General features: G+C 53.1%; 1 protein-coding gene across 1 annotated transcript in view; it reads right to left on the minus strand.

Annotated features, from left to right (window-relative positions):
* The window catches only part of LMF1 (lipase maturation factor 1), an 81,818-nt gene that overhangs the window by 32,244 nt on the left and 25,876 nt on the right, over positions 1–23,698 (minus strand). The window contains exon 4 of the mRNA XM_082359594.1: positions 3,554–3,702. Coding sequence (XP_082215720.1) covers positions 3,554–3,702 — 149 coding nt within the window. The remainder of the gene's footprint in view (positions 1–3,553; positions 3,703–23,698) is intronic.

A 23,698-nucleotide genomic window follows, 5' to 3' on the forward strand; every position in this document is an offset into this window, starting at 1 on the left:
AGTGTTTAACATTGTCTAATGCTTTTTCTACCTAGAATGAGATGAACATATCATTTGATCTCTTTCTTCCTTATATCTGGTAACTTGGTGAATTACATCTATTTATTCATGTCCTACCAGCCTGGCATTCTGGGGAAAATCCCACGTGGACTTAACACCTTTACGTACTCTGGATTCATTTGCTAATAATTCCTTGATAATTTTTGTTTGTGCTCTTGAAGAACAGTATTCTGTAACTTCCCTTTTTTGAAATGTCCTTGTCTTCACTGGCCTCAGGAGAGTGAGCTGGGAAGGGTCCCCTCTCCCGTTTTCTGAATGAGTGTGTGTAGATTTGTTATCACTTCTTCCTTAAATATTTGATAAATCTTATCACTGGAGTCGTCTGGGCCTGGAGTTTTCTGTGGGAGGTACCTTTTGTATTTTTTTTTTTTTATAATTACTGTTTATTTATGTATTTTTTAATTTTTTTTTTTTGGCTGTGTTGTGTCTTCATTTCTGTGCGAGGGCTTTCTCTAGTTGCGGCAAGCGGGGGCCACTCTTCACCGCGGTGCGCGGGCCTCTCACTATCGCGGCCTCTCTTGTTGCGGAGCACAGGCTCCAGACGCGCAGGCTCAGTAGTTGTGGCTCACGGGCCTAGTTGCTCCGCGGCATGTGGGATCTTCCCAGACCAGGGCTCGAACCCGTGTCCCCTGCATTAGCAGGCAGACTCTCAACCACTGCGCCATCAGGGAAGCCCACCTTTTGTATGTTTAATGACTCAGTTTATAAAATGATTCAGCTGCGCTGACCCTCGTGTCAGTGTCAGAAACCTACCTACCTCTATGTCCTCTAACTGCCCACTTCACGTGCATTAAGTTGCCCATACTACTTCTTTTTAACCTTTTATTTTGAAGAAAATCTTAGATTTCAGAAAAGCTGTAAAAATGACAAGGAGACCCTGTACACGTGTCACTACTACTTCAATCCTACTTGGGCTTCACCAGCTTCCCACTAACGTCCTGGCTGACGGCTCCTTAGGCTTTAACTAAGGTATGACTTGGATACTTGAGATGCTGGTCAGAAGCTGTGCAGAACGTCCCGCAGTTGTGGCATGTCTGATGCTTCCTCATGGTTAGAACAGAGGATGCATTTTGGACAGAGTGATGCTTTGTCCTTGGAGCTGCATCCTCTGCACAGATTCCTCCCCTCTGTGCCCTGGCCGCTGCCTCCAGCAGGAAGCCCTCTGGCCATCACTGCCTCCCCACGGCAAGGACCCCGGCCTCCCTGAAGAGCCAGGCAGTCAAGGGCTCAGCTCGAGAGTTTCCCTCTGGACCCCGGCCCACCTGGCTGTCGTTGGGTGTGAAAACAGTTGTGTCACCATGTGTCCAGTTTCCAGCTGCTTCCAGAGAAGGGTAGCCTGGTGCCACCTCTCCAGACACCTGAGGATGGAGTGGCCGCACCGACTGCACCCTGGGCACCTGGGGGGCCTGGGCCATCAGTGGGCAGAGAGGTTTCTTTCCTTCTGCTCGGGCACCCCCACCCACACGACCTGGGGTCCCCTCTGAGGCTGAGCTCTGAAAGGACCAATCTGTCCTCTGGGGCATGTGAAGCATGGCCAGACTACAGAACCACAAGCAGGTCTGAGCGTCCGGGACAGTCGCCAGTTCTGATCGAGCAGCAGACAATCGGGGCCGGGCTCATCCCGGGCAGCGTCTGCTCAGTTCCTACGGACTGGACAACTTGCTGCCATCACTCCTTTTTATCAAGTCAACTCTGTCGTTCTGCTTTCCTACGAAGGGAGGTTAATAATATCCAATGTACAGACGGAATCAAGTAATTACACCTTTTAGTGCACCTGATAATTTTTTATCCAGCTGGTGCTAACAGTCAATCAAAATGCCATAAAAGGTGCTTTACAACATGCTAATGACTCGCCGCCCCTGTGAGGCATCGTGGGAGTTTGTGCAGCCGCGAACCGTGCTCAGAGCAACCTGACAGCTCCGCCACCCAGGGCTCTGCAGCCGAAGCTACCGTCCCAGGAGGGTCCTGATAAAGTCCTTAGAAACAATGCATATGTTTTTATGCTTTTTAAAGACAGCTGAGAGAGAATCTACAACTGAGTCCTAGACGGACAAGGAACAGCAGCCTTGAAGCTAAGAACACCTGTGCGGTGGTGAGACAGCTCACGGTTTCGTGTTTCATCAAAGGGACCTATGAATACCACGCTCATCTTTCTAATTAAATGGAAAAATGAGCTTAGGGAAAGCATCACACTTTGCCGTGGAAGCTGGACCCACATAATCACCCAACACGGTGTTTCCAAGTGTCTGTAGCTGCTCATACCCTGCTGGGTTGGGAACCTTGCCAACCACCCCGGCCTGTCTCCCACCCCCCTGCCACAGAGCTCATCCCTCTGCACCCAGCTGCCTGCAGTGCCCCCAGAGCCTGGCCAGACGGCGCAGACGTGGCAGCTACCTGAACCACCACGGCGTGACGGCCAACAACCTGGGAGTCCAGGAGGGGAGCCTGTGGGAGTGGGAACCCACGGTCCTAGAGGGGACACCCGTCCTGCTTGAGGACCGGCCCGTCCCCCTCGACAGCAGATGCCGTCACTTGCTAGTTCAGTCTGCCCAGCAGACTGTGGCAACAGCCAGGACGTGGGGCGACGGGGGCTTCAAATACAGAGAGCCGCAGAGGGCAAGATGGCGCTGTGCTGCCCGGGGGACGAGGCCCCCCCTCACGTAAGAAGCCCATAAGTAAACCGAACATTTGACAAGGAAGGGGCAGCATGGCACAGTGGAGGACAGCGACTTTGCAGGAGGACCAGCGCTGGCCCCCACCCCCCTGCAGGCTTGTATTTTCCCCCACGAGGAACGACTTAGAGCAAACAGACACTAGACTGTCTGGACGATGTGAAAGAAATGGGTATTTTACATTTTAGTGTAACAAGCAGGGCAGAGGTGGAAGGGAAAGTACACGAAGTCGCCCAGACCTCTGCCTGGTGAACCACCTCACTCCTGATTTTAAGTTTCTGAAAACTCAAAGGTGTAATTAGAACTGAGATGTGCACTTTCCATGGCTACATGGCAGGTGGGCATCAAGGTGCCTGGTCCCAGGGCGCAGCAGGAGGGCGTAAGGGGGAGAGGACGTGGCAGGAAAGCGGGACAGCTGAGCACCACCTCAACCACATGGGGAGGCGTCGGCAGAAGGGGCTCCACCGGCAGAGAGACAGGAGGGCGCGAGGCCGGGGTCACAGACGATGTCGTGTGACCCGCTAACACGTTTCCCGACATTTCAGATGCTCCATACACACCAGGAGGGCTGGGGGGGAAGGGGTGACCAGGGGGCCCTCTCCTGAGTGTCCCAGTGGAACGACTCAAGTCCTGGCTGTTTCCCACAGAAAATGGCCAGGCCAGAGGGGCCAGTGGAGCATCGAGTGCTCAGAAACAGGCCTCGGATATCATGGAAAGTGGTGGAAGGGGCATGGCTGGCCTGGCTGGCGGGAAGGCAGCAAGGCAGCCACTCGTTTTTAGTAGGTTTCCTTCCAAGTATAACAAATAAAAGTTCTACTTACCGCTCCGAGCATGATTCTGAAAATCAGCCACCGATAGCCCCACAGGACGATCCGGGACGTGGGGGTCCCCCTGGGCAATGGAGACAGAGTCCAGAGAGGGCACAGGAAAATCCCCAGGAAGCCCGTCTCCAGAAGCTGGGACTCCCATCCTGAAATGAGGGCAGCAGAACACAAAGGACGAGTGAGCAGCAGTGGACACTTTCCGAGGAAGCAACTGCACCAAACCCGGCTTAACCCAGACGGTCCTTCAAACAGGACAAAGAGCAACCGAGCCACAGCACCCGGCTGAGCCTAGCAGCTCAGGCCGTGGCTCCTGCCCTTCGCAGGGCGCCCACAGACACGGCGCAGCCCCTGAGGAGTCACCAGGGTGGACACGGGCACCGAGCAGGCTGGACGACCCGGACGTGAGTTGCTGAGCACAGAGCAGACTGTGGTCCCATCTGCCCAGGTGAGGGAGGGAGCCAGGGGAGTAGCAAGTACAGGCCCTGAGTGGCTCAGCCCGGCACCGCTGGATGGGGGGCATCAGTCATTCTTCCTGCTGGGGAGCCCATGTGAGAAATGCAGGTATGAGCAGCACACCTGAGTTCTCGCTCCTACCGTGGAGACGGCCCCTCACACTGTGTCCCTGGGACACCCGGAACGTGGAGCTGGTCTCGGGCTGCAACAAAGGAGCCTGCGCTGCACTTTGTGGGCTGCACGACTTCCCTTTCACCCCACGCTGACGAACCTCAAAAACTTTCTGCTGCGTCAGAGACGCTTCAGACAAGGGCAAACACTCTACAATTCCACTAATGTAGGTTCCAGAACAAGCTGCCCCCATGCAGGTGAGAGAAATTAGAACCTGGCTGCCTGGGGGGCTGCGCCCTGGGGGTGGGAGTGCTGGTCATGATGGTGCACTGGCCAAGACTTACCAAAAGCACCTTAAGGTCTGTGCATTTCAATGTTTGTAAACTGCTTTCTCAAAAAAACAGACAAACCTAAATGAATTTTGAACCCCACTCTGAGACACACTGAACGTTAAGATGAGGTGTGAACAGATGTGTGATGATGCCAGTAGAGCCAAGGACCAGCCACGGCAGAATGTAGGTGGTGGGTTTGCAGGTTTTCACTGTACAACTGTTTGAAACTTTCTATGGCTTGAAATTTTTCATAGTAAAATGTGGAGGGAGAAATCCCACTGATTCTCATATGCTCTGGATTTCTGAAACTCAGTTCCACATCGGTTCTTCTCTGGAAGACAAACAGGTGAGTTTGCCCAAAGACAGCAGTGCCAACACCGGGGCGGCACCGACGGGTGGGCCGTCACTGCCTGGGGTCTCTGTGGGCTCACTGCATCGGCTGAGCCACCTGTGCTGGGGGATCTGGGGCCACCAGCGTGCGCCCTGCACCATCTGGAGATGATTCCAGAAGCAGAAAGAAGCCTGGACAGTGTTGGGGAGGAGTGCCCGGGGGAGGGAGCCGAGTGAGGTGGGCGACTGGAGCCCAGAGCGCCACCAGGCTGTGGCCAGGCCACAACCAATGGAGACGGTGGGCCTGTCGGCACAGCTGTCACCGACGGGAGAGGAAGGCAGAGCACAGGGCGCTCTGGCCAAGGCCGAGATGGGGACATCGGTGCCACCCTCCTCTGGGGACCCAGTGTGTGGGATGCCCACGTGGGCTGAGCCGGCCTCCAGGGCACACACCCGGCTTCCCCCAGATGCCTCAAGGGAAGAAAGCAGGAAGCCCTCGTGCTCGTCTGCTCTACGAGGTTCCAGACACTGAGCGTCGCTCATTTTGGGTCCAGGTCTCGTCCTTCTGCTCATGGACATGGATGACCTTTGCTTCACAATGTGCTTCAAACCCCCTTCTTGTCTCAACAGGAAGAAGCGGACTCTGTTCCTTATGTGACACCTCTGGTTTTATCTTGAGAAGTCGTTTTCATTAAGCTTGGACTCCTTCCACATGGGGGCATTTTAAAACGTGTGGTTTTATGACGGCAGAACATGGAGTGATGACACGGCTCTGGGAGGACTTATCTGCAGATGCTTCAGATCTGAGAAGGGACCTCAAAGGCCACTTGTCCCCACCCCCTCCTCAATGCGGCCCCGCGAGCAGGGCAGGCAGACATGGTGTTCCAGGCTGAGCTGGGCAGGCCCCAGAGGAAGCAAGGCTGGAACAGCCCACGTACCCGCCCAGGAGTGGGGACCCGGCCTTGCTCGCGCTCCCTGGAAGCCCCTCAGCAGCTTGCAGACCTCACGTGGGCGGGCAGAGCAGTCCCCAGAGCCCGGGTCTGCCTTCTCTGTCACCTCGCTCTGCACAGACGCGACGAACGGAATTTTAATGTGCAGTTTGAGTGACACCAATCAAAGCGAAATGCAAATGGCAGAGCCCAGAGACCCTCCTAAGTGCCAGGAAGCAGGTGACGGGGACCCGCTATCACCCTAGGGACGTACGTGTCACCTGGCCCTCCTGCCTCCTCCTGAACTCGGAACCTCCCTCATCCTGCCGGGTGCGTGGGGCCACCCCCGCCCCCCATCTCGGCATAGCCATTTTCCAAGCTGAAGCTGAGGCTGCCTGCTCGCTGGCCGCCCCTCCGGCCATTAGCGCTCGCCAGCACCGCTAGGAGGAGAGGGTGGCCTGCACCCACCTGCTCCGCTTCCTTTGCTGGGGTCCCGCCGGCAGTCAGCAGCTGCGCTGCTGGCACAAGGAACACCACTGTTCTCCGCGGCCCCAGAAAGACAAGCCCTCCTCCCAGATGTGCACCCCAGCCTATGCACAGACCCCTCAGGAGGGCAAGGCGACAGCCCCTTCACGGGGGCCTGGAAGGTTTCGCCCACGGCATGGGACATCCCACCAGTGGCTTTGGGGTGACGGTGAGCAAGTGACCAGGGGAGTCTCCGTGGGCTGCACCACCTGCTGCTAGAACTTTCACCTCGGCGGCTACTGGTTGGTTTCCAGGAATGCGGCCCAGCGTCCAGCCACGTTTGGGAGGCGTCCTCGTGAGACTGAGGGTCGGCACCCACCCTCCATGCTGGGTGAGGTGCGGCGGGGGTGGCCTTCCCAAGGAGCCGCTTGCCCACTGTCTCTGGGGACGGCTCCGACAGGGACTTGCAGGGTCGTCCAGCCCTGTCCTGACCAGAGCTCAGGGCCGGCTGCAGTCGGTGGCCTCCAGGTCTGAGAGCAGACACAGCCCCTTGCCTTGCAGGCTCTGGGCAGTCTGGGCGCCTGTGGGCTGGACTGGCTGCAGCCGAGCAGACTCAAGTGGTCCGAGGAAGTGGATGCTCTCCATGCTCCCCTCCTCCCGACCTGTGCTTCCGAATCACCCAGCCCGTGTCTACCGGAGCTGCACACGAGTCTGAGGAAGGCCTACAACATGCTGAATTCGGCCCCTCAGTCTCCCGGCCCGACCTGTGACCCGTGGGTCCCTCACTCCTTCGCCACATGGTGCACTGGCTCCCCAAACAGCTCCGATGTGGATGTGGTGCTGACTTCTGGCTCTGTCCCTGTGGGCCTGTGAAGAGCGAAGACGCTCTTCTATCGAAGACTGGATAATCCACCACTGGACAGCCTGGCATGGGCCTGGTGATGCAGAACACACGGCCACCGCAGAGTGGGCATGGCACTCCAGGATGGACGAGGATGGGGCCGGGCGGCTCCTCGTGGGGGATTCTTTTTTTTTTTTTTTTTTTTTAAAGAACAGACTTGTTTTTTTTTTTTGTTTTTTTTTTTTTTTAATTTTTACACTTCATTTATTTATTTATTTATTTTTGGCTGTGTTGGGTCTTCGTTTCTGTGCGTGGGCTTTCTCAGGTTGCGGCGAGTGGGGGCCACTCCTCATCGCAGTGCGCGGGCCTCTCACCGTCGCGGGCTCTCTCGTTGCGGAGCACAGGCTCCAAACGCACAGGCTCAGTACTTGTGGCTCACGGGCCCAGCCGCTCCGCAGCATGTGGGATCCTCCCAGACCAGGGCTCGAACCCGTGTCCCCTGCATTGGCAGGCAGACTCTCAACCACTGCGCCACCAGGGAAGCCCCTCGTGGGGGATTCTTGCTGACAGTCAAGGGGGCTCAGAGGGGGCTCACCAGGCACTGTGGTCACCCAGAGTCAAGGTCAGGATGGCACAGGCTAAGCCACCAACCAGAAAGGAAATGTGACCTAAAGCAAGGTTTCAGTGGCAGAGGCCACCCGATGGCTCTGAAAGCAACTGAGGCCTCACACCCTCCTCGAAACTATTACAGTTACTTAGGGTAATTAAATGTCGCAGGCATGGATCCTTCAAAGATGACAGCACCATCCATGTTATGAGTAGGAAACCCATTAGCTTCATGGTTAAAAGCGGGAGAAGGGGAAAGCGCTTCCCTCCTGACGGGCTGTCACTCCTGCCTGAGCCGCCCACCCTGGGAGCACTCAGAGCTGTAAGTCACTCCCAGTCTTCACGGGCACAGCAGCCCGTTCTGCAGCTACTGACGGCAAAGAACGGCTGTTTTTACACCTTGGGGACAGTTCTGGGGCCACCCTGTCCCCCCAGGTGCCGATGTTCGCTCTGCCACAGAGCCCCACACCTCCTACAAGTGCAGTCAGAGCCCGCTGTGATGGGCAGGTGGGGTTCAGAGGCCAAAGCACGAGACATAGGGTGATGGGCCAGCTGGGAGAGTGCCTGGTCCACTGTCCTTGGCCCCATCTGGTGGGAGGATGTCACTTTGGCATTGGCGGGGATAGTTCTGGGTCTCGCCCACAGCCCTACTGGGGGCCTCGCGATAGGCACAGTGGCTCCTGGGTGGGGGGTGGCCCAGGCAGAGACCACGGTCGGAAAGGTGGCAGGACAAGGTGGGCAGCCCCGACTCCATTTGCTGTGACACTGGCTGCTGCTCGCCACATGCCCTGGGCCCCCTCGCCGACCTCAGGCAGCAGGAGAGGTGCTCAGACTCTGGGGCTAATAAGCTAGAGGGCCGCCTGGGCCTGTGTCCAGAACACGGGGCCTGGGTCACGGGACACGTCCAGCTGGCGTGGTCCAGGAGCACGGCCTGCGGACCCCGCTCCTCCCTGCGTCTTTGACTCTGGTGACTTCCGTGCTCAACGCCTGCAAAGTACGAGTTTCACAGAAGTGGGCGACCTTGGAATGGCCTGAGCAGCAGGTGGAGAAAAAGCCCCTCTTCTCAGCAGAGCGTCAGAGGCGGGCCAGGGGTCCAGGCCGCCCGGGGCTGAACTCCTGTGTTCTCCTCCACGTTTCTGATCTGCAAAGCCATGCTTGAGAGTTTTTATCACGGCCACTTGGCATGTGTGACGCAGACTCCACTGGAGGAATTTGGCGTTTTGAGGGCAGAGTGCCAGCCAGGTGCAGGCGGAGGAGCTCCTGGGTTGCATGGGCTCTCGCAGGCCAGCTGGAGCCCCGATGCCCACCAGAGCGGAGCCACGGGGTATTGAGCAAAGGGCAGGCCTCGCTGTGTGGTGTCGGGCCTTGGGGAGTGGGGGCTGCACGGCAGCCGGGAAATCAGGGGGGAGGTCCCGCTGACACTGTTCCTGAACCGTCTGCCCGCCCGTCACCCAGAAGGGACTAGGGAGAGCTGCATGCTGCTGGTGACTGCTGCAAACACTGCCATCCAGACCAGCATGCCCTGCCCAATGACTGGCTAACACACTTTCCTCTTTTGTTGGGACACGATATAAAATGAGATCAGGTAAAAAACACAAGGGAGGCTACAACAAAACTTGAAAGAAAACTCTCGCTGGTGTTTAGAAACAGCCGCCCACTGTCCAGCACGTCACGGGGAACATGCGTTATCTGTCTGTTCCCCACCTGGACGGGGCGCCTGATGATTGCGTGCACCTGTCCAGCGAGGTCAAGAGCCCCGCCCAGCCTGCTCACACCTTACATCCACCTCACACCCCCTCCTGCAGTCACCACGGTGCAAGGGGCCTTGCCCAGGTCCACCAACCCCTTCCGGCCATAAGAACCACCTGGCAGAGCTGCCCTTGCCCTAAGGGGACAGACTGGGGCCTGTCCTCAGGGCCCAGGAGGTACTAATGCTGTCCTGCCCCAGAGGTGCAGCCACGCTCCTGCTCACCTCCCTAACCTCAGCCCCACTCGTGCCGGGCCTTGTCTAGAGCCTCCCGTGCCCCCTACCAGGACCCGCTCAGAGCCACGTCTGCCCAGGAATCCTCCAGAACCGGCGTGAGCTGGCAGGTCTCTTGGGACAGGAGCCCCGTCTGTCCGGCTTCCTGGACACTTCTCACATATTTGAGGATTTAAGCCAGAGATCAGATGGTAAATGGAACACGTCTTCTAGCAAGAAGACGTTTTTGAAAGACCTGGTTAAATGCTTCACGCTTTAAGTAAAATCATTTTAAATTGCATGCTCTCAATTAGGAAGCGCTTAGCAAATTGCCAGTCTGTGTTTTACGGATGTCCTTGGGCGCTGCAGAGAACGGGAAGTGACCTGTGTGACCCGCACAGCGACCCTCCTCCCACTGCACTTTGTCACGGTGCTGGTTCATACTCGGTTGCTGTGGCAACCAGACTTCAGAGCCCCAGGTGTCCCCTGCTGCTCAGATCCACACAGGTGTCACCAGCTAGCCTGAAAACAAAATCCATAGTAATGATCTTAGCTGGCTTTACTGGTTTGGGATAAACATGAGAATGCTTCCTGTCAACGGAAATGAGACTTGGCAACAGAGATTTTTCAGGATTAACATATTCCAAATATTTAATATATATCTGGCTGAAGGGCACAATGCCTTACCATTTCTTTGTCTTTGTTTCCTGTGCATGAAAATTAGCTGATGGGACTTCCCTGGTGGTCCAGTGGTAAAGAATCCACCTTACAATGCAGGGGACGTGGGTTCGATCCCTGGTCAGGGAACTAAGATCCCACATGCCACGGGGCAACTAAGCCCGCGCGCTGAGCTTGTGTACCTCAGAGCCTGCATACTGCAAACTACTGAGCTTGTGTACCTCAGAGCCTGCAATGCTGCAAACTACAGAGCCCATGCACCCTGGAGCCTGTGCGCCACAACTAGAGAGAGAAAACCTGCACGCCACGACTAGAGAAGAGGAAAAAAACCCCGCATGCCACAACTAGAGAAGAGAAAACCTGCACGCCACAACTAGAGAGAAGCCCGCGCACCACAACGAAGAGCCTGCACGCTGCAATGAAAGATCCCGCATGCCACAACAAAGATCCTGTGTGCTACAACTAAGACCCAACGCAGCCAAAAATAAATAAATAATAAATAAATCTTAAAAAAAAAAAACAAGAAAAGAAAGTTAGCTGAAGCTCGTCTCAAAGTGCCTTGAGACCCCTCACGAGATGCCGGGCAGTGCTGTCTTGGGGTTGCTCAAGATGAGGGGAGGTTCTGACCTGCCTTCTGCCTGTGCAGCCCAGGCCCACTAGCCATGTGGGGCTGCTGAGCTTGAAACGCGGCTGGCGGTGGTCGGGCAGACCTGCTCTCTGTCAGCCCAGGAGGCACGTGTGTCCACGGGTCCTGCACGGAGCGGCCACGCCCACCCAGCACCACAGCAGGGCGAGCTCCTGTCCCCCACCCCTGTGCCACGTAAGTGGGGTAACCCTCATCCACATAATCCTGGAGGATGACCCACTCACCCACAGCCCTCAAGAGCTTCCCCACACTGGTGGACACGGTTGTCGGCGTCCTCCTCGCTGCCCATGGGCAGGCCCTGTCACCTGAGGGAGGAGAGGCCAGTGTGTCCACGCTCGTCAGAAATAACAGGGAGGGTCAGCTCCTCTGGAAAGGAGGGAATCACATACACTTCTCCACCTGGCAGGCGCCCACGGTAGAGGTCAGGGCAGAGGTCGGGCCATCCCCAAGGCCTCTGCCCCACGTGGACACCGTCTCCGCTGGGGCCATGGCACGGGACACACCAGCCTTCTTCCTGCCCTCCCCATACCTCTACTTGTCCATGCCTCTTGGATGCTCGCTGTCTCTGGCCCTCCGTGAGGTCAGCGTGACGGGCAGCTCCTGGGCCCAGAGGCCGGGATGGCTGAGGGCAAGGCGCCTCACAGACCCTCTCTGTGAGGGCACGTACACCCACGGAATGAGGAGGGGAGGGAGGGCGTCTCGGCCACAGAACCAGGACCCAGTGGGCTCCGCCAGCTGCCACAATCTTGCTCAGGGGTCATTTGCAAGGGAGCCTGGTGGTGGTTCAGGGACTCGGGGAGGGGCAGTGATAGCTTCTGGCATCATGTCCTCGATGCCATTAGAAGAGATTTCCTTTCTTCTAGAAGGATCAGTGTACGGCAGAAGGTCAGGTTTCAGCTAAGTCAGCTGATGCAAGTCATCATGGGAAAACACCATGGGTGACCCACAGAGAGACCCACAGGGAGAGAATGAAGCTGACCAGGGCCCCCCTGACTGCCTCACCTGTTCCTCTGCTCTGCTCAGGGGTCTCCTCCCTTGCTGGCGGCCCAGGCCCGTCAAGTCCCTGCCCCCAGTGCCCATCCCTATGGCCCTTTGGTCAGGTCTCTGCTCAGATACACCTTCCCTGGATGTAACATTTACACCTGGGCCTCAGTCCATCACGGCACTGCCTAGCCTGCAACACTCACCCCACCACACGCTGCTCATCTCAATTATTTCCATTCTCCACTCATTCTGCACCCAGAACACAAGCTCCAAGCAGACAAAGTAAAGCATCCATAGTAACAATTCTCAAGAACATTAATGAAAATATGATCGATCATAAGACATAAACAGATGAGAGAACTTGGAAGAGAAACAGAACTATAAAAAAAGAACAAACGTTCTAGAACTGAAAAATAAAATATCTGAAATTAAAATTTTACTAGATGAGCTTAATAGCAGATTGGATGACAGAGAATAAAAAGGTGGTGAACATGAAGGGAGCTCAATCAAAGTTATTCAATCTGAGGCAGAGACTTAAAAAATTGAATAACAAAAGAACAGACTTTCAGGAACTGGTCGGACAACATCTAAAGCTCTAACATACATGTAATTGGAATCTTAGGAGAGGAGAGAGAAATAGGGCATAAAAAACTTTGAAAAAATACTGGCAAAAATTAGCTAAGTTTGGTGAAAGACATAAATTACAGACTCAAAAACCTCAGGGAATCATAAGCAGGATAATGCCACATGCAGGCACATCATAGTCAAACTGCTGCAAACCAAAGACAAAACCTCCAAAGCAGTCAGAGAAAAGAAAGACATTATGTTCGGAGAACTGACAAGAGGAACAGCAGCCGAGTTCTCGTCAGCAACAATGGAGATGAGAAGACAGTGAACTGAGTGCAGAGTCTTGCACCTGACGGAACTGTCTGTTCCGAGATTAGAGCCAAGAATCCAGAAGCTTTTCAGACAGCAAGAGACTCAAACTGCTTGCATGAGGACAATGTTGAGCATAATCAAAGATTTAAAGGGGAAATAAAGCAGTGTAGGTGTGGAGGGAGGAATCACTACCCCCACCAGGGGATCTATCAGGCTGTCCGTCCAAGCAAGGAGAGACGGAAAGCCATGCATCATCACACACTATGCTCAGAAGGCACTCAGTAAAAACAGGCCGTTCTCTCTAGGACATAAATCAAAGAGGTAAGATTGTGACTTAAGTGCCTTACATTAATAACAATAAACAGAAAAAATACTACCCATCCTTATAAAAAACATTATAGCCTATAAATGAGAAAGCAGGTGAAACTTCTCTATTAACTAAGATATGCTTTCATTTCAGGCATTTTAATTTCACTTGCCAGATACGCAGAATCCTCCAGCTGTCATTCACAAAGCTAACCACGCCCTTCCCCACCGGCCACTGAAACCAAGGATCTCTTGTGTGGAAAGGACAGGGCATGAGGGTTTTGAGGAGAGATATTAACTGAGCAGGTCCTTTGGAAAGTTAGGCGAGGAGCTTGGCATGAAGCAAACCTTCCCTCCTCATGAGGAGCATCAGGTGCAAACAGACAAAAAGTCCTGTAAGTTCTCACATGGACTCAATCTTAGAACAGAATAGATTCAGTCTTTTTCTTAAATGGGAGCGGTGACTAGTTGGGGGCATGAGGGAACTTTCTGGGGTGATGGTAATTTTCTATGTCTTGATGGGAGTCTAGATTACACAGGTGTATGCATTTGTCAAAACCAACAACGTCCACTTATGATCTGCACATTTCATTGTGTGTGAATTCTTCATCAAGGCAAAACCCTGAACGTGCGCTGAGCTCTTGTTAACGACCTGCCCACTGAGTCTTTAGTATTTAGGGGCAGGATACTGACAACTGACATTTACTCTGGATTGCATCAAAATACATGAAGGGTTGGTGGTGGATAGAAAGATGAACACATGAGCTACCACAACAACAACAACAAAAACTAGTAAAATATAAACTGTAGAATCTAGGTGGTCCATAGATGGGTTTTTTTACTATACAATTCAACTTTTTTTGTATGCTTGAAATTTTTCATAAATGATTTTAAGTCTATTCAACACTGCAGTGGAGTTCTTAGACACTGCAAAAATAAGAAAAAGAAATAAAAGTTTAAGGTCTGAAGTAGAAAAAAATATGATTGCCTATATAGAAACAAAAAAACAAAAAAAAATGAGAATCTACAGGAAACGAGCTCAACTACTGAGTGGTGGTAACAGAGTGACCGGAAATGACATTAAAAGGAATTCTCTGCCGGACTTCCCTAGTAGCGCAGTGGTTAAGAATCCGCCTGCCGATGCAGGGGACACGGATTCAATCCCTGGTCCGGGAAGATCCCACATGCCGCAGAGCAGCTAAGCCCATGCACCACAACTACTGAGCCTGCGCTCCAGACACCGTGTGCCTAGAGCCTGTGCTCCGCAACAGGAGAAGCCACTGCAAAAAGAAGCCCATGCACTGCAACAAAGAGTAGCCTCCGTTCGCGGCAACTAGAGAAAGCCCGCATGCAGCAACGACGACCCAACACAGCCAAAAGAAAAAAAAAAGGGAATCCTCTGGGGTGCTTGGGAATCAAGTTCTTCTGAAAATGAAGTAAAGGAAAGGGTGAAGGGTTTATTCTGACATCCCCAGAGAAACTGCATTTAGAGCAACCAAAGAGTTGATGAGGGAAAGTTACTTTGATTAAAAAAAATCCCCAATAACAAATGCAAACAGAACAACAGAATTAGAACATCGCCAGCTTGCAGGCCCTAGCGGATGAGTCCAGGCAATGAATACCGAGGCTGCTAGGGCCCAGCAGTGCAGCTGGTGGAGAACTTTCTAATGACAGATCAGGCTGGGAAGGCCTGACCTCAGCAATCTCACCACTGCAGAGAGAGATGGGAAAGGCAGGCTGTGCCTCCTGATTGGCAGCAACAGAAAGTCCCAGCACCCAAGAAGCATCTTTGCCAGAAGCAAAGCTGACTGGTGCGGCCTGGAGCTCTCCTACCAGCTCACAGTGAGGGCGGGGGGCCTGGCACTCCCAGAGCGAGAAACACCTTGTCCGGGAGCATAAAGGAGGAGCTTCTAGAGAGGTGATAAGGGCACATCAGTGAAATGTGTCAGATCCCTATTTGGACAGAATGTAGAAAGGGCATTATTTAGGAGACAACCAGGAACATTGGAATGCTGACTACATATTTGATAGAACTTGTCCTAAGCTTTCAGGTGTGATGCTGGTATTGTAGTAACATTGTTTTAAAAGACCTCATCTCTCAGAGGTGTACGACGAAGTATTTCTAAAGGCAATAACGCAACGTCTACGGTTTACTTTAAATAGCAGAGTGGAAGGGGTCACCCGCACATGGAAGACAGGTGCGTCTTGGGCACTGAAGCGTCTGAGACGCTTGCCGGGGCTCACAAGGCCACTCTGTTTACTTTCAGATTTGTTTGATGTTTTTCATATTCAAAAATTAAAGAGGGGCTTCCCTGGTGGCGCAGTGGTTGAGAATCTGCCTGCCAATGCAGGGGACACGGGTTCGAGCCCTGGTCTGGGAAGATCCCACATGCCGCGGAGCAACTGGGTCCGTGAGCCACAACTACTGAGCCTGCACGTCTGGAGCCTGTGCTCCTCAACAAGAGAGGCCGCGACAGTGAGAGGCCCGCACGCCGCGATGAAGAGTGGCCCCCACTCGCCGCAACTAGAGAAAGCGCTCACACAGAAACGAAGACCCAACACAGCCAAAAATAATAAATAAATAAATAAAAATTAAAAAAAAAAATTAAAGAAACGTTTAAAACTGATCACTGGCATTCTCTCTGAGTGCAAGCAAATTGCAAAATGTTTTATATATATATATGGGCTGTGTCGGGTCTTTGTTGCTGCATGCGGGCTTCCTCTAGTTTCAGCAAGCAGGGGCTACTCTTTGTAGCGGTGCGTGGGCTCCTCACTGCAGTGGCTTCTCTTGTTGTGGAGCATGGGCTCTAGGCACGTGGGCTTCAGTAGTTGCAGTGTGCAGGCACTAGGGGGCAGGGGCTTCAGTTGTTGTGGCACGTGGGCTCAGTAGTTGTGGCTCGTGGGCTCTAGAGCACAGGCTCAGTAGTTGTGGCGCACGGGCTTAGTTGCTCCACAGCATGCGGGATCTTCCCGGACCAGGGATTGAACCCGAGTCCCCTGCATTGGCAGGCGGACTCTTAACCACTGTGCCACCAGGAAAGTCCCTGAAATGCTATTTTTACACTGCCATTTGTTCTAGAAGCCAAACTTACAGTGAGTATGGGAATAAGTCTTTAAAACTCCCAGCAGAATGAGCACTCACTTTACAGAACAGCTGCAAGTCATCATCTTGGGAGCTGCAGTAGTGAGTCTGATCAAACTATTCAGGTGTAACTCTAAAAACAAAACTTTTTTCCAGAACAAAACAGGAGGTGTGTTTTTCAGAGTGACTGATTTCCCCAAGGAGGCTAAGAGCTAGAGGCTGAAATGGGATTGATGGAGCTTCTTTGAATGTGTTCCCTCCCACTCCGAGGTTGTCCAATTGCAGCCCGAGGTGGGAATAAGGTGGAAGCAGAGCCACGTGCCCTGCACGCAGAACTGCTCATGCCCTGGGCTCTTTCCACACAGAGCGAGGCCTTATGAGGGCCTGAGGGAAGAAAAGTAGGACCCAGGATTCTGTGCAGACAGCCACGTTCTCTAAGAAAACTGTAGGGCTTTGCTCTAGTTCAGTGTTCAGGAAAGAAAGAAGGGTCACCCACCCAAGGCCTCCTGTTCCCAAACCAGAGAGCTGGCCACGCCCCATCCACAGCGCACCTGCTGGCTACCTGCAAATCCCCTGACATTTCCCAGCTGTTATTTTCATTGGAATTATGACAAAATTGCTGATATTGGCACAATCCAAAAGGGGAAAAAAGGAAGAGAGCTGTCCGGTTACTGAAGATGAGCCAAATGTTCAATGGTGTCAACTGTCCCAAATCTGGGTCCTGGACCAAGTGGTGGTGGCGGGGGCAAGGTTTCACCAGTGAAAACCGCGTAACAGTGTTTAAGCCGAAAGGCTGACGCTTACCTCACTGTCCTGCGTAAACGGACCAGGGTGAGACCCACTCACTCCATCCTGGAACAGCGCTTTTCACCAAATTAAAGCCTGGGACGCGCTGACGTAGTAAGACCTTCACGTAAGCCTCTCAACTAAACCACACACGCACGCTTGGAACGCAGGAAGAAGGGGCCCGGACCACGGAGAGTCCAGAAGGTCCGAGGCCTGGAGAGGTCCGCTGCGTGACGAGAATCGGGTTTTGTTTCCTGTGTCACTGCTTTCATCCCTCAAGCCTCCTGCCTTTCTTGAGGCAGATCAAACAGCTCTTCCTCAGATGAAAGGAGATTTCTTGCCATCAAAAAATACAAAACCCAAGACACAGCACAAAGGCGACGGGTAGAAGGATATTGAACTAGCCAGGCCCCGATGAAGCGCCAAGTGCCTGGCGAGGGCCCAGTGACAGCCCTGCCCCACGTTCTGCAGACCCACCCAAGCACTCGGCACAGCAGATGAAGAGGTCAGGTCAGAAGCTCTTTGCACCCACACTCCTCCTCCTGCTCAGCCTCCACACCCGCAGCTGGGTGTCCTTGAAGCTCAGACCTCGAGACCGTCACGTCCCACCCTGCCTGCTCGACACCACCTCACAGATGGGCCCTCCTTTAAGGACTGTCTCCATGACCATCTGTGGGATCCAGGCATCCCCGGCCAGTGCCTCCTGCTGGGCAGCGGTGCAGAGAGCAGGTCAACCTCGGGCCTGGCCAGAGACAGGTCCCTACTTGGTGGCTTGACCCCCTGCTACACCCCCAGCCCCAAAGACCTCCACCCTCCCAAATCGCAACAGGCTGGGTCCCTGCCCCCAACCCAGACGGGGCCTGAACCTTGCCTGCAACCCACATCTGCCTAGCTGAGACCTCATCCCAGGGAAGGAATCGCCTTCCCACAAGGCAAGTCCCACGGCCTCAGTAAGCCCAGGGCTTTTAGAAGCCTGTTGTGAACACAGGCTCCACGTGCCCTGGCCCATCTCACGTCCCTTCACCTTTGATTTCCTTTATTAAAACTAACTTATTAAAACTAACGTATTTATCCTTAATTGAAAGCAAAAATGTTTAGTGAAGATAATCGGAACCAGAGAGAAGAAGGAAGTGACCTGCTCACCCAGAGGTAAATCTGGTTAACCCCTTAGTCATGGATTTCAAAACAGATCTGCTAGATTTTTTTAGAGGCAAAATGGAATACAGGACACACTGCTTAACACGTCATAAACACGGCTTCACTCGTTAAACAGCACTGTGGTCACTGAATTCTATCATGCAGTAACCCAGAGCAGAGATGCACATTACTTAACCAGCTCCCCACCTGAGCCTCTGACACACCTCCGTTTCCATCCCCAACACAGTAAGGAGCCCTGTCCCAGCCTTCCCGCACCTTCCCAGTCCTGCAGTAGGAACCCTGAGGGGAGCAGGCCGCCGGCAGGCGCGTGACTGCGCTCCAGGGAGGTCGCAGCAATTCACCTGCCCCGTGGTACCCAGCCCCCAACACCCAACCTGTCCAGTCTTGAGAAAACACCAGACAAGCCCATTTTGTCTGCAGTCCAGCTGTGGTGGCCAGTGCTGGGTCAGGAAGATATCTATGGGGGGCTGGGCGAAGCGCCCCCTGGGCTCTGAACCGACTTGGAAGCTACGTCGAGATCTTTTTCAAGGTGCTGTTGACACATTTCACCAGGACAAGCTGCCTGAAGAGGACAGACTCAGGGACTCTGCCTCAGACCACCCGGGACCAGCGCGTGGCCGTGGCCGCCGCCCATCCTGCCGCTGCCTGGGCCCGGGCCGAGGAGAGCAGAGCCAGGCAGCCCATGGCCCTCGCTGTGCGGTTGCCGTTGCTGGGGGGGGGAACTGACTGCGGAGGTTCTGCTCAGCGCTCTCCCGGGTCCGCGCCAAGGCCCAGAGCGTGGGCTGATGGCAGAGGAGGCCCCACGAGCCTCACTACCCGCGATCGCCCAGACACCAGGGCGCACACGCACTTGTTTCACAGACAATCAAAGGAAACAAGGACTCGGGTTTCTCAATGTGCGTGTGCACCACCAGCATGGTCTCCTGAGTGGGTGCCCGGAGCAGGCATGAGGCTTCCCTCCAGGGGGCTGACCGCCTGCCCGCCCCCGTGCCAGGTCAGGGGACCCGGAGTCCCCATCCCACACACAGGCTCCGAGCCGTGATCAAGTTCCTCTCGGGACCAGGTCTGTACACTGTGGGGAGGGGCACCAGTGCACAAGGAAGATCCACGTCAGGAGTGGCAGGGATTTGGGCCGGGGAAGGACAAGGCCGGGGCGGCAGCTGGAGGAGCCCCCGGGGATGTGCAGGATGCCGGCGGCAGGGGAGCATGCGGCTCCAGGGGCCATGTCCCATAGCAGGAACAGCCCGTACGGAGGCCCATAAGGGTCAGTGGATATCACACGAATTCTACCCCTGAATCCTGTTTGTATGTCAGTCTTCTAAATGCTCAAACGACAGGCATTGAGGCTGCAAACGAATGGAAAACCCTGTCAAACGGACATCAATCTGAGATTAGCCAACATGTCCGTAGTAAGTACAGGATCCTGCTTTAAAAGAGGTATAACATTCTTGGTAAGAGGAGGACACAGCCATCAAGAAGAGATTTGTCTGATGCACTTGGGAGCCATTAATGGTACTAAAGCTGCATCGGTGTCTGTCTCCATTCAATGAACCCACACGGACAAGAGCTGCTATTGTAACAGCAACAAAGCATGGTTTCCTCGTTTAAAATTTCTGTTTTAAAATATCAAAGCATTTACAAAAGAAACTGGCACACAGCTGCTGCTCCAGAGCTAACCTAACAATGCCTCTCCCTGTTACTGTGCTGCCAAAGGTCAGGCTTGCCGACGCTGTGTTCCTCCCGCACCCGACAATGGGGCGTTGCAGCCAGGAAGCTCCAGGGACACACACCAGACTCTGGAGGTTCCAGGCCAGCCAGTGGCTGTGATGGTGTCCAGTGAGACCAAGAGCTCTTCTCTGGCTCCTCAGTGCTTTTCAGGATTCAGGACACACAGGTGTTTACCTGGCAAGGAAGCAGCACTGGGGCAAGATGAATAAAATCAGCCTGTTCACCTTGCCTCAGACAGGTGACTATTAATGCTGGAGAAGTAAAGAGAAGGACCCATCTCGCCAGATGCTTTTAGCTGTTTTATATAAATGTGATCAAGAAAAGGGCTTAAAAATGATCCTCCCTGAGAATACTGCTCCAGAACACAACGGGGAGGAAGGCAGTGGAGACATGGATGCATCTATGGCCTTACCCCCAGCACAACAAGCCACCTACCCTGTGAACCATAAGGATCCCAGAGATGGGGAGAGGGACCAGTCAGTCAGTGGTACCTAATCTGGCAGAGTTAACCTGCCCACCATCTCCAAATCCAAGGCCTCAAAAGCATGCACTCCAGGTGGTAACAGCACCCAAAGAGAAATCTCTATGGAGGGGAAGAAGGCACTGATAGATTATCTAATGTGTCTGATTCAGTAAAAAAAAAAAAAAACAGTTATCGGGAGGGGTCAAGCAGTTGTGCTGTTGAATTTGGAACAAACTGCTGAATGAAACATGATCAGAGATGAAAAACAAAGCAAACCAAAAAAAGAAGAGGCAACTAAGGAATTCCCTGGCGGTCCAGTGGTTAGGATTCCATGCTTTCACTGCCCGGGTTTAATCCCTGGTCGGGGAACTGAGATCCCGTAAGCCGTGTGGCATGGCCAAAAAAAAAAAAAGCAAGGAAAAAATGTTTAAAAAAAAACAAAAACGAAGAGGCAACTATTAACTCCAGGAAAAACAAAGAGTTATTAGGGAATTCCCTGGTGGTCCAGTGGTTACGGCTCTGTGCTTCCACTGCAGGGGGCCCAGGTTTGATCCCTGGTTGGGGAACTAAGATCCCGTAAGCTGCATGGCTCCCCCAAAAACAGGTATTAGAGGGACTTCCCTGCTGGCGCAGTGGTTAAGAATCCACCTGCCAGTGCAGGCGACATGGGTTCGAGCCCTGGTCCAGGAAGATCCCACATGTTGTGGAGCAACTAAGCCCGTGCACCACAACCACTGAGCCTGCGCTCTAGAGCCTGCGAGCCACAACTACTGAGCCCACGTGCCACAACTACTGAAGCCCGTGTGCCTACAGCCTGTGCTCTGCAACTAGAGAAAAGTCTGCATGCAGCAACGAAGACCCAATGCAGCCAAAAAAAAAAAAAGTTATTAGAAAAAAATCATTATACGTCACTATCAGCTCAGCAATCAATAATATTACATAGTTGCAATAATGTAAAGACTGAATATTAATTTAATAAAAATTACATTTGTGACAGCTGAACTGAGATAGAGGAAGAGCATTGGAAGTGTGAGAGAGCAATAACAGGAAGTACACGGATAATGTCTAGAGGTGATACAGTAAGAATAATCTATATAAACATGTTAGTCAGAACTGCTTGAGGAGATGAAGGAGTTACCCTGAGAACAGGATGGGGTGAGCGCAGGTAAAAGAAGGGAAGCTGTTTTTGTTAGAAGCTGTGTAATACAACTTGAATTTCTAATCTACTCTCATGTCTAACTTAAAAAAAATAATAATTAAAAGAACAATCGGGCTTCCCTGCTGGCACAGTGGTTAAGAATCCGCCTGCCAATGCAGGGGACACGGGTTCGAGCCCTGGTCCAGGAAGATCCCACATGCTGCAGAACAACTAAGCCCGTGTGCCACAACTACTGAGCCTGTGCTCTAGAGCCCGTGAGCCACAACTACTGAAGCCCGCGCGCCTAGAGCCCGTGCTCTGCAACAAGAGAAGCCACCACGGTGAGAAGCCTACGAACTGCAACAGAGAGTAGCCCCCGCTCGCCGCAACTAGAGAAAGCCAGTACACAGCAATGAAGACCCAATGCAGCCAAAAATAAATAAATAAAATAAATTAAAAAAAAAAAAAAAGAACAATCTTTAGGCCATGTTATCTGGCCGTAGTGTAATAAAATCAGAAATTGACCAACAAAAGATAACCTATAAAACCTTAAGCATTTGACACTCTTCTCTAAACGGCACTTGGGACAAAGAGGCATCAGCATCTGAAGGTTATAAAACTACACTACCTGCCACTGTCGGGGACACTGGGGTCAGCTGCCAGGGTGGCCAGGGACACATTCAGAGGGGAGTGATCACCCCTCTCCATACTTTCATTTGCAGGTAAGAAGAATGGACAATTAATGAGTTAATCAACTCAAGATCTTAGAAAATATTAAACCCCTTCCTCCCAGAAGGAGGAAGCAACCTGTAAAAAGTAAAATTTAATGAGCCAGAACACATTTTTAAAAAATCTGATAAATAAAGCCAGTTCTTTGAAAGGACCCATATGGCTACTGTGATGTGGGGGGAGGGAGGAGCCAAACACGCACTTGGCATCACAGGAGAGTCGAGGCAGCACCATGGCTGGGGGAGTGGTGAGGCCAGGGCATGAGCAGGAGGGCGGCTGGCCAGCAGGCAGACCCTGGGCTGCAGGACTAACAGCAAGTCTCTGGAAAATGGGTGGTAATGAACCTGCCTTCAATGGCCAGGGTGCTGGCACCCAGGAGCCTCCACAGTCAACTGCGATGCTGTCATTATTAATTATACTGTGAACTGAAAAGGCAATGCTAGTCCAACATCTACACAATTTAATAAAAATAAAAGGTTATTTAGAAGATTCCAGACAAAACACCCCCAAAAGGATTCAGGACTGGAAATATGAATCACAGCCACAAAATGCTTCTTTGGTATTCTAGAATTCTGCACATTCTGTTTTAGAAGCAGAAACGGGTAACTAGATGGGAAAAATTTAGAACAAGCAAAGTGTTAATAATCATGTGAACAAGAAAAAAGTCTTTAAAATATATTTTCTTTTAGGTTCCACTAAGTAATTTTCACTGGATATTACCAAGTGAAAAAAAGAGAAGGGCAGAAATGCATATACCACGGCACGCCTGGTCTGTGCTTGTGTGCAGATCCGAGCGGGCTCCAGGGTAAGGAAGGCATGATCAGGTAGGTGGTTACCGTGGGGATGGCACCTTCAGTCTCCCCCGGCTCCAGCCCCTCACCTGCTGCTCCTTCCCCTCCAGCAATGGACAGTGACCTCTGGGCAGCACGTCTCCTGCACTGCATTCCCCATGACCGGGAGGGGGATGGAGAGGAAAGAGCAAGGCCACACCGGCCCACACCAAGGAGGAGACTCAGACCAAAGGGGGCAGGCGGGCGCCGGGAGCCCCCAGCGGGGAGGGTCACCAGGGGCCACTCACAGTGAGAATACTAATGGCGCCTGTTTCTCTCACTTTGGAAATGACCACCTCTGCTGGGTCACATGGCGGCCCTGAGAGTCACCTGACCCAGGCTCTCTGTCCTTTCTAAGAAGAACACAAGACATGAGATCAAGACCGACACTGCCTAGCAGAGCTCACATTCCAGGGGGCAGGTTGGAGGGTCGGGAAGGGGTCAGCAGGGACAGGCTCCCCGGAAGGGTCTGCAGCCTGGTGAGCTCACAGGACGGGGCGGCTGCGGCTGCCCCTGATGACGGGAATAATTTAATCACAAGAAACTGCTTTATTGGACATGGGGCTGGGGGGAGAACTAGATGAACCATGAATTAAAGTGGAGGATATGAGAACCAGGCAAAGCTTGGAGCCGGGGCCGGTGAGGGTCTGGAAATGGTTTGGTGGCCCTGCTGTGGCCAAGGCAGCTCTGAGCCATGAGGCTGGCTAA

The sequence above is a fragment of the Balaenoptera borealis genome, assembly GCF_965194805.1.
Source record: "Balaenoptera borealis genome assembly, chromosome: 16".
Taxonomy (NCBI): Eukaryota; Metazoa; Chordata; class Mammalia; order Artiodactyla; family Balaenopteridae; genus Balaenoptera; species Balaenoptera borealis.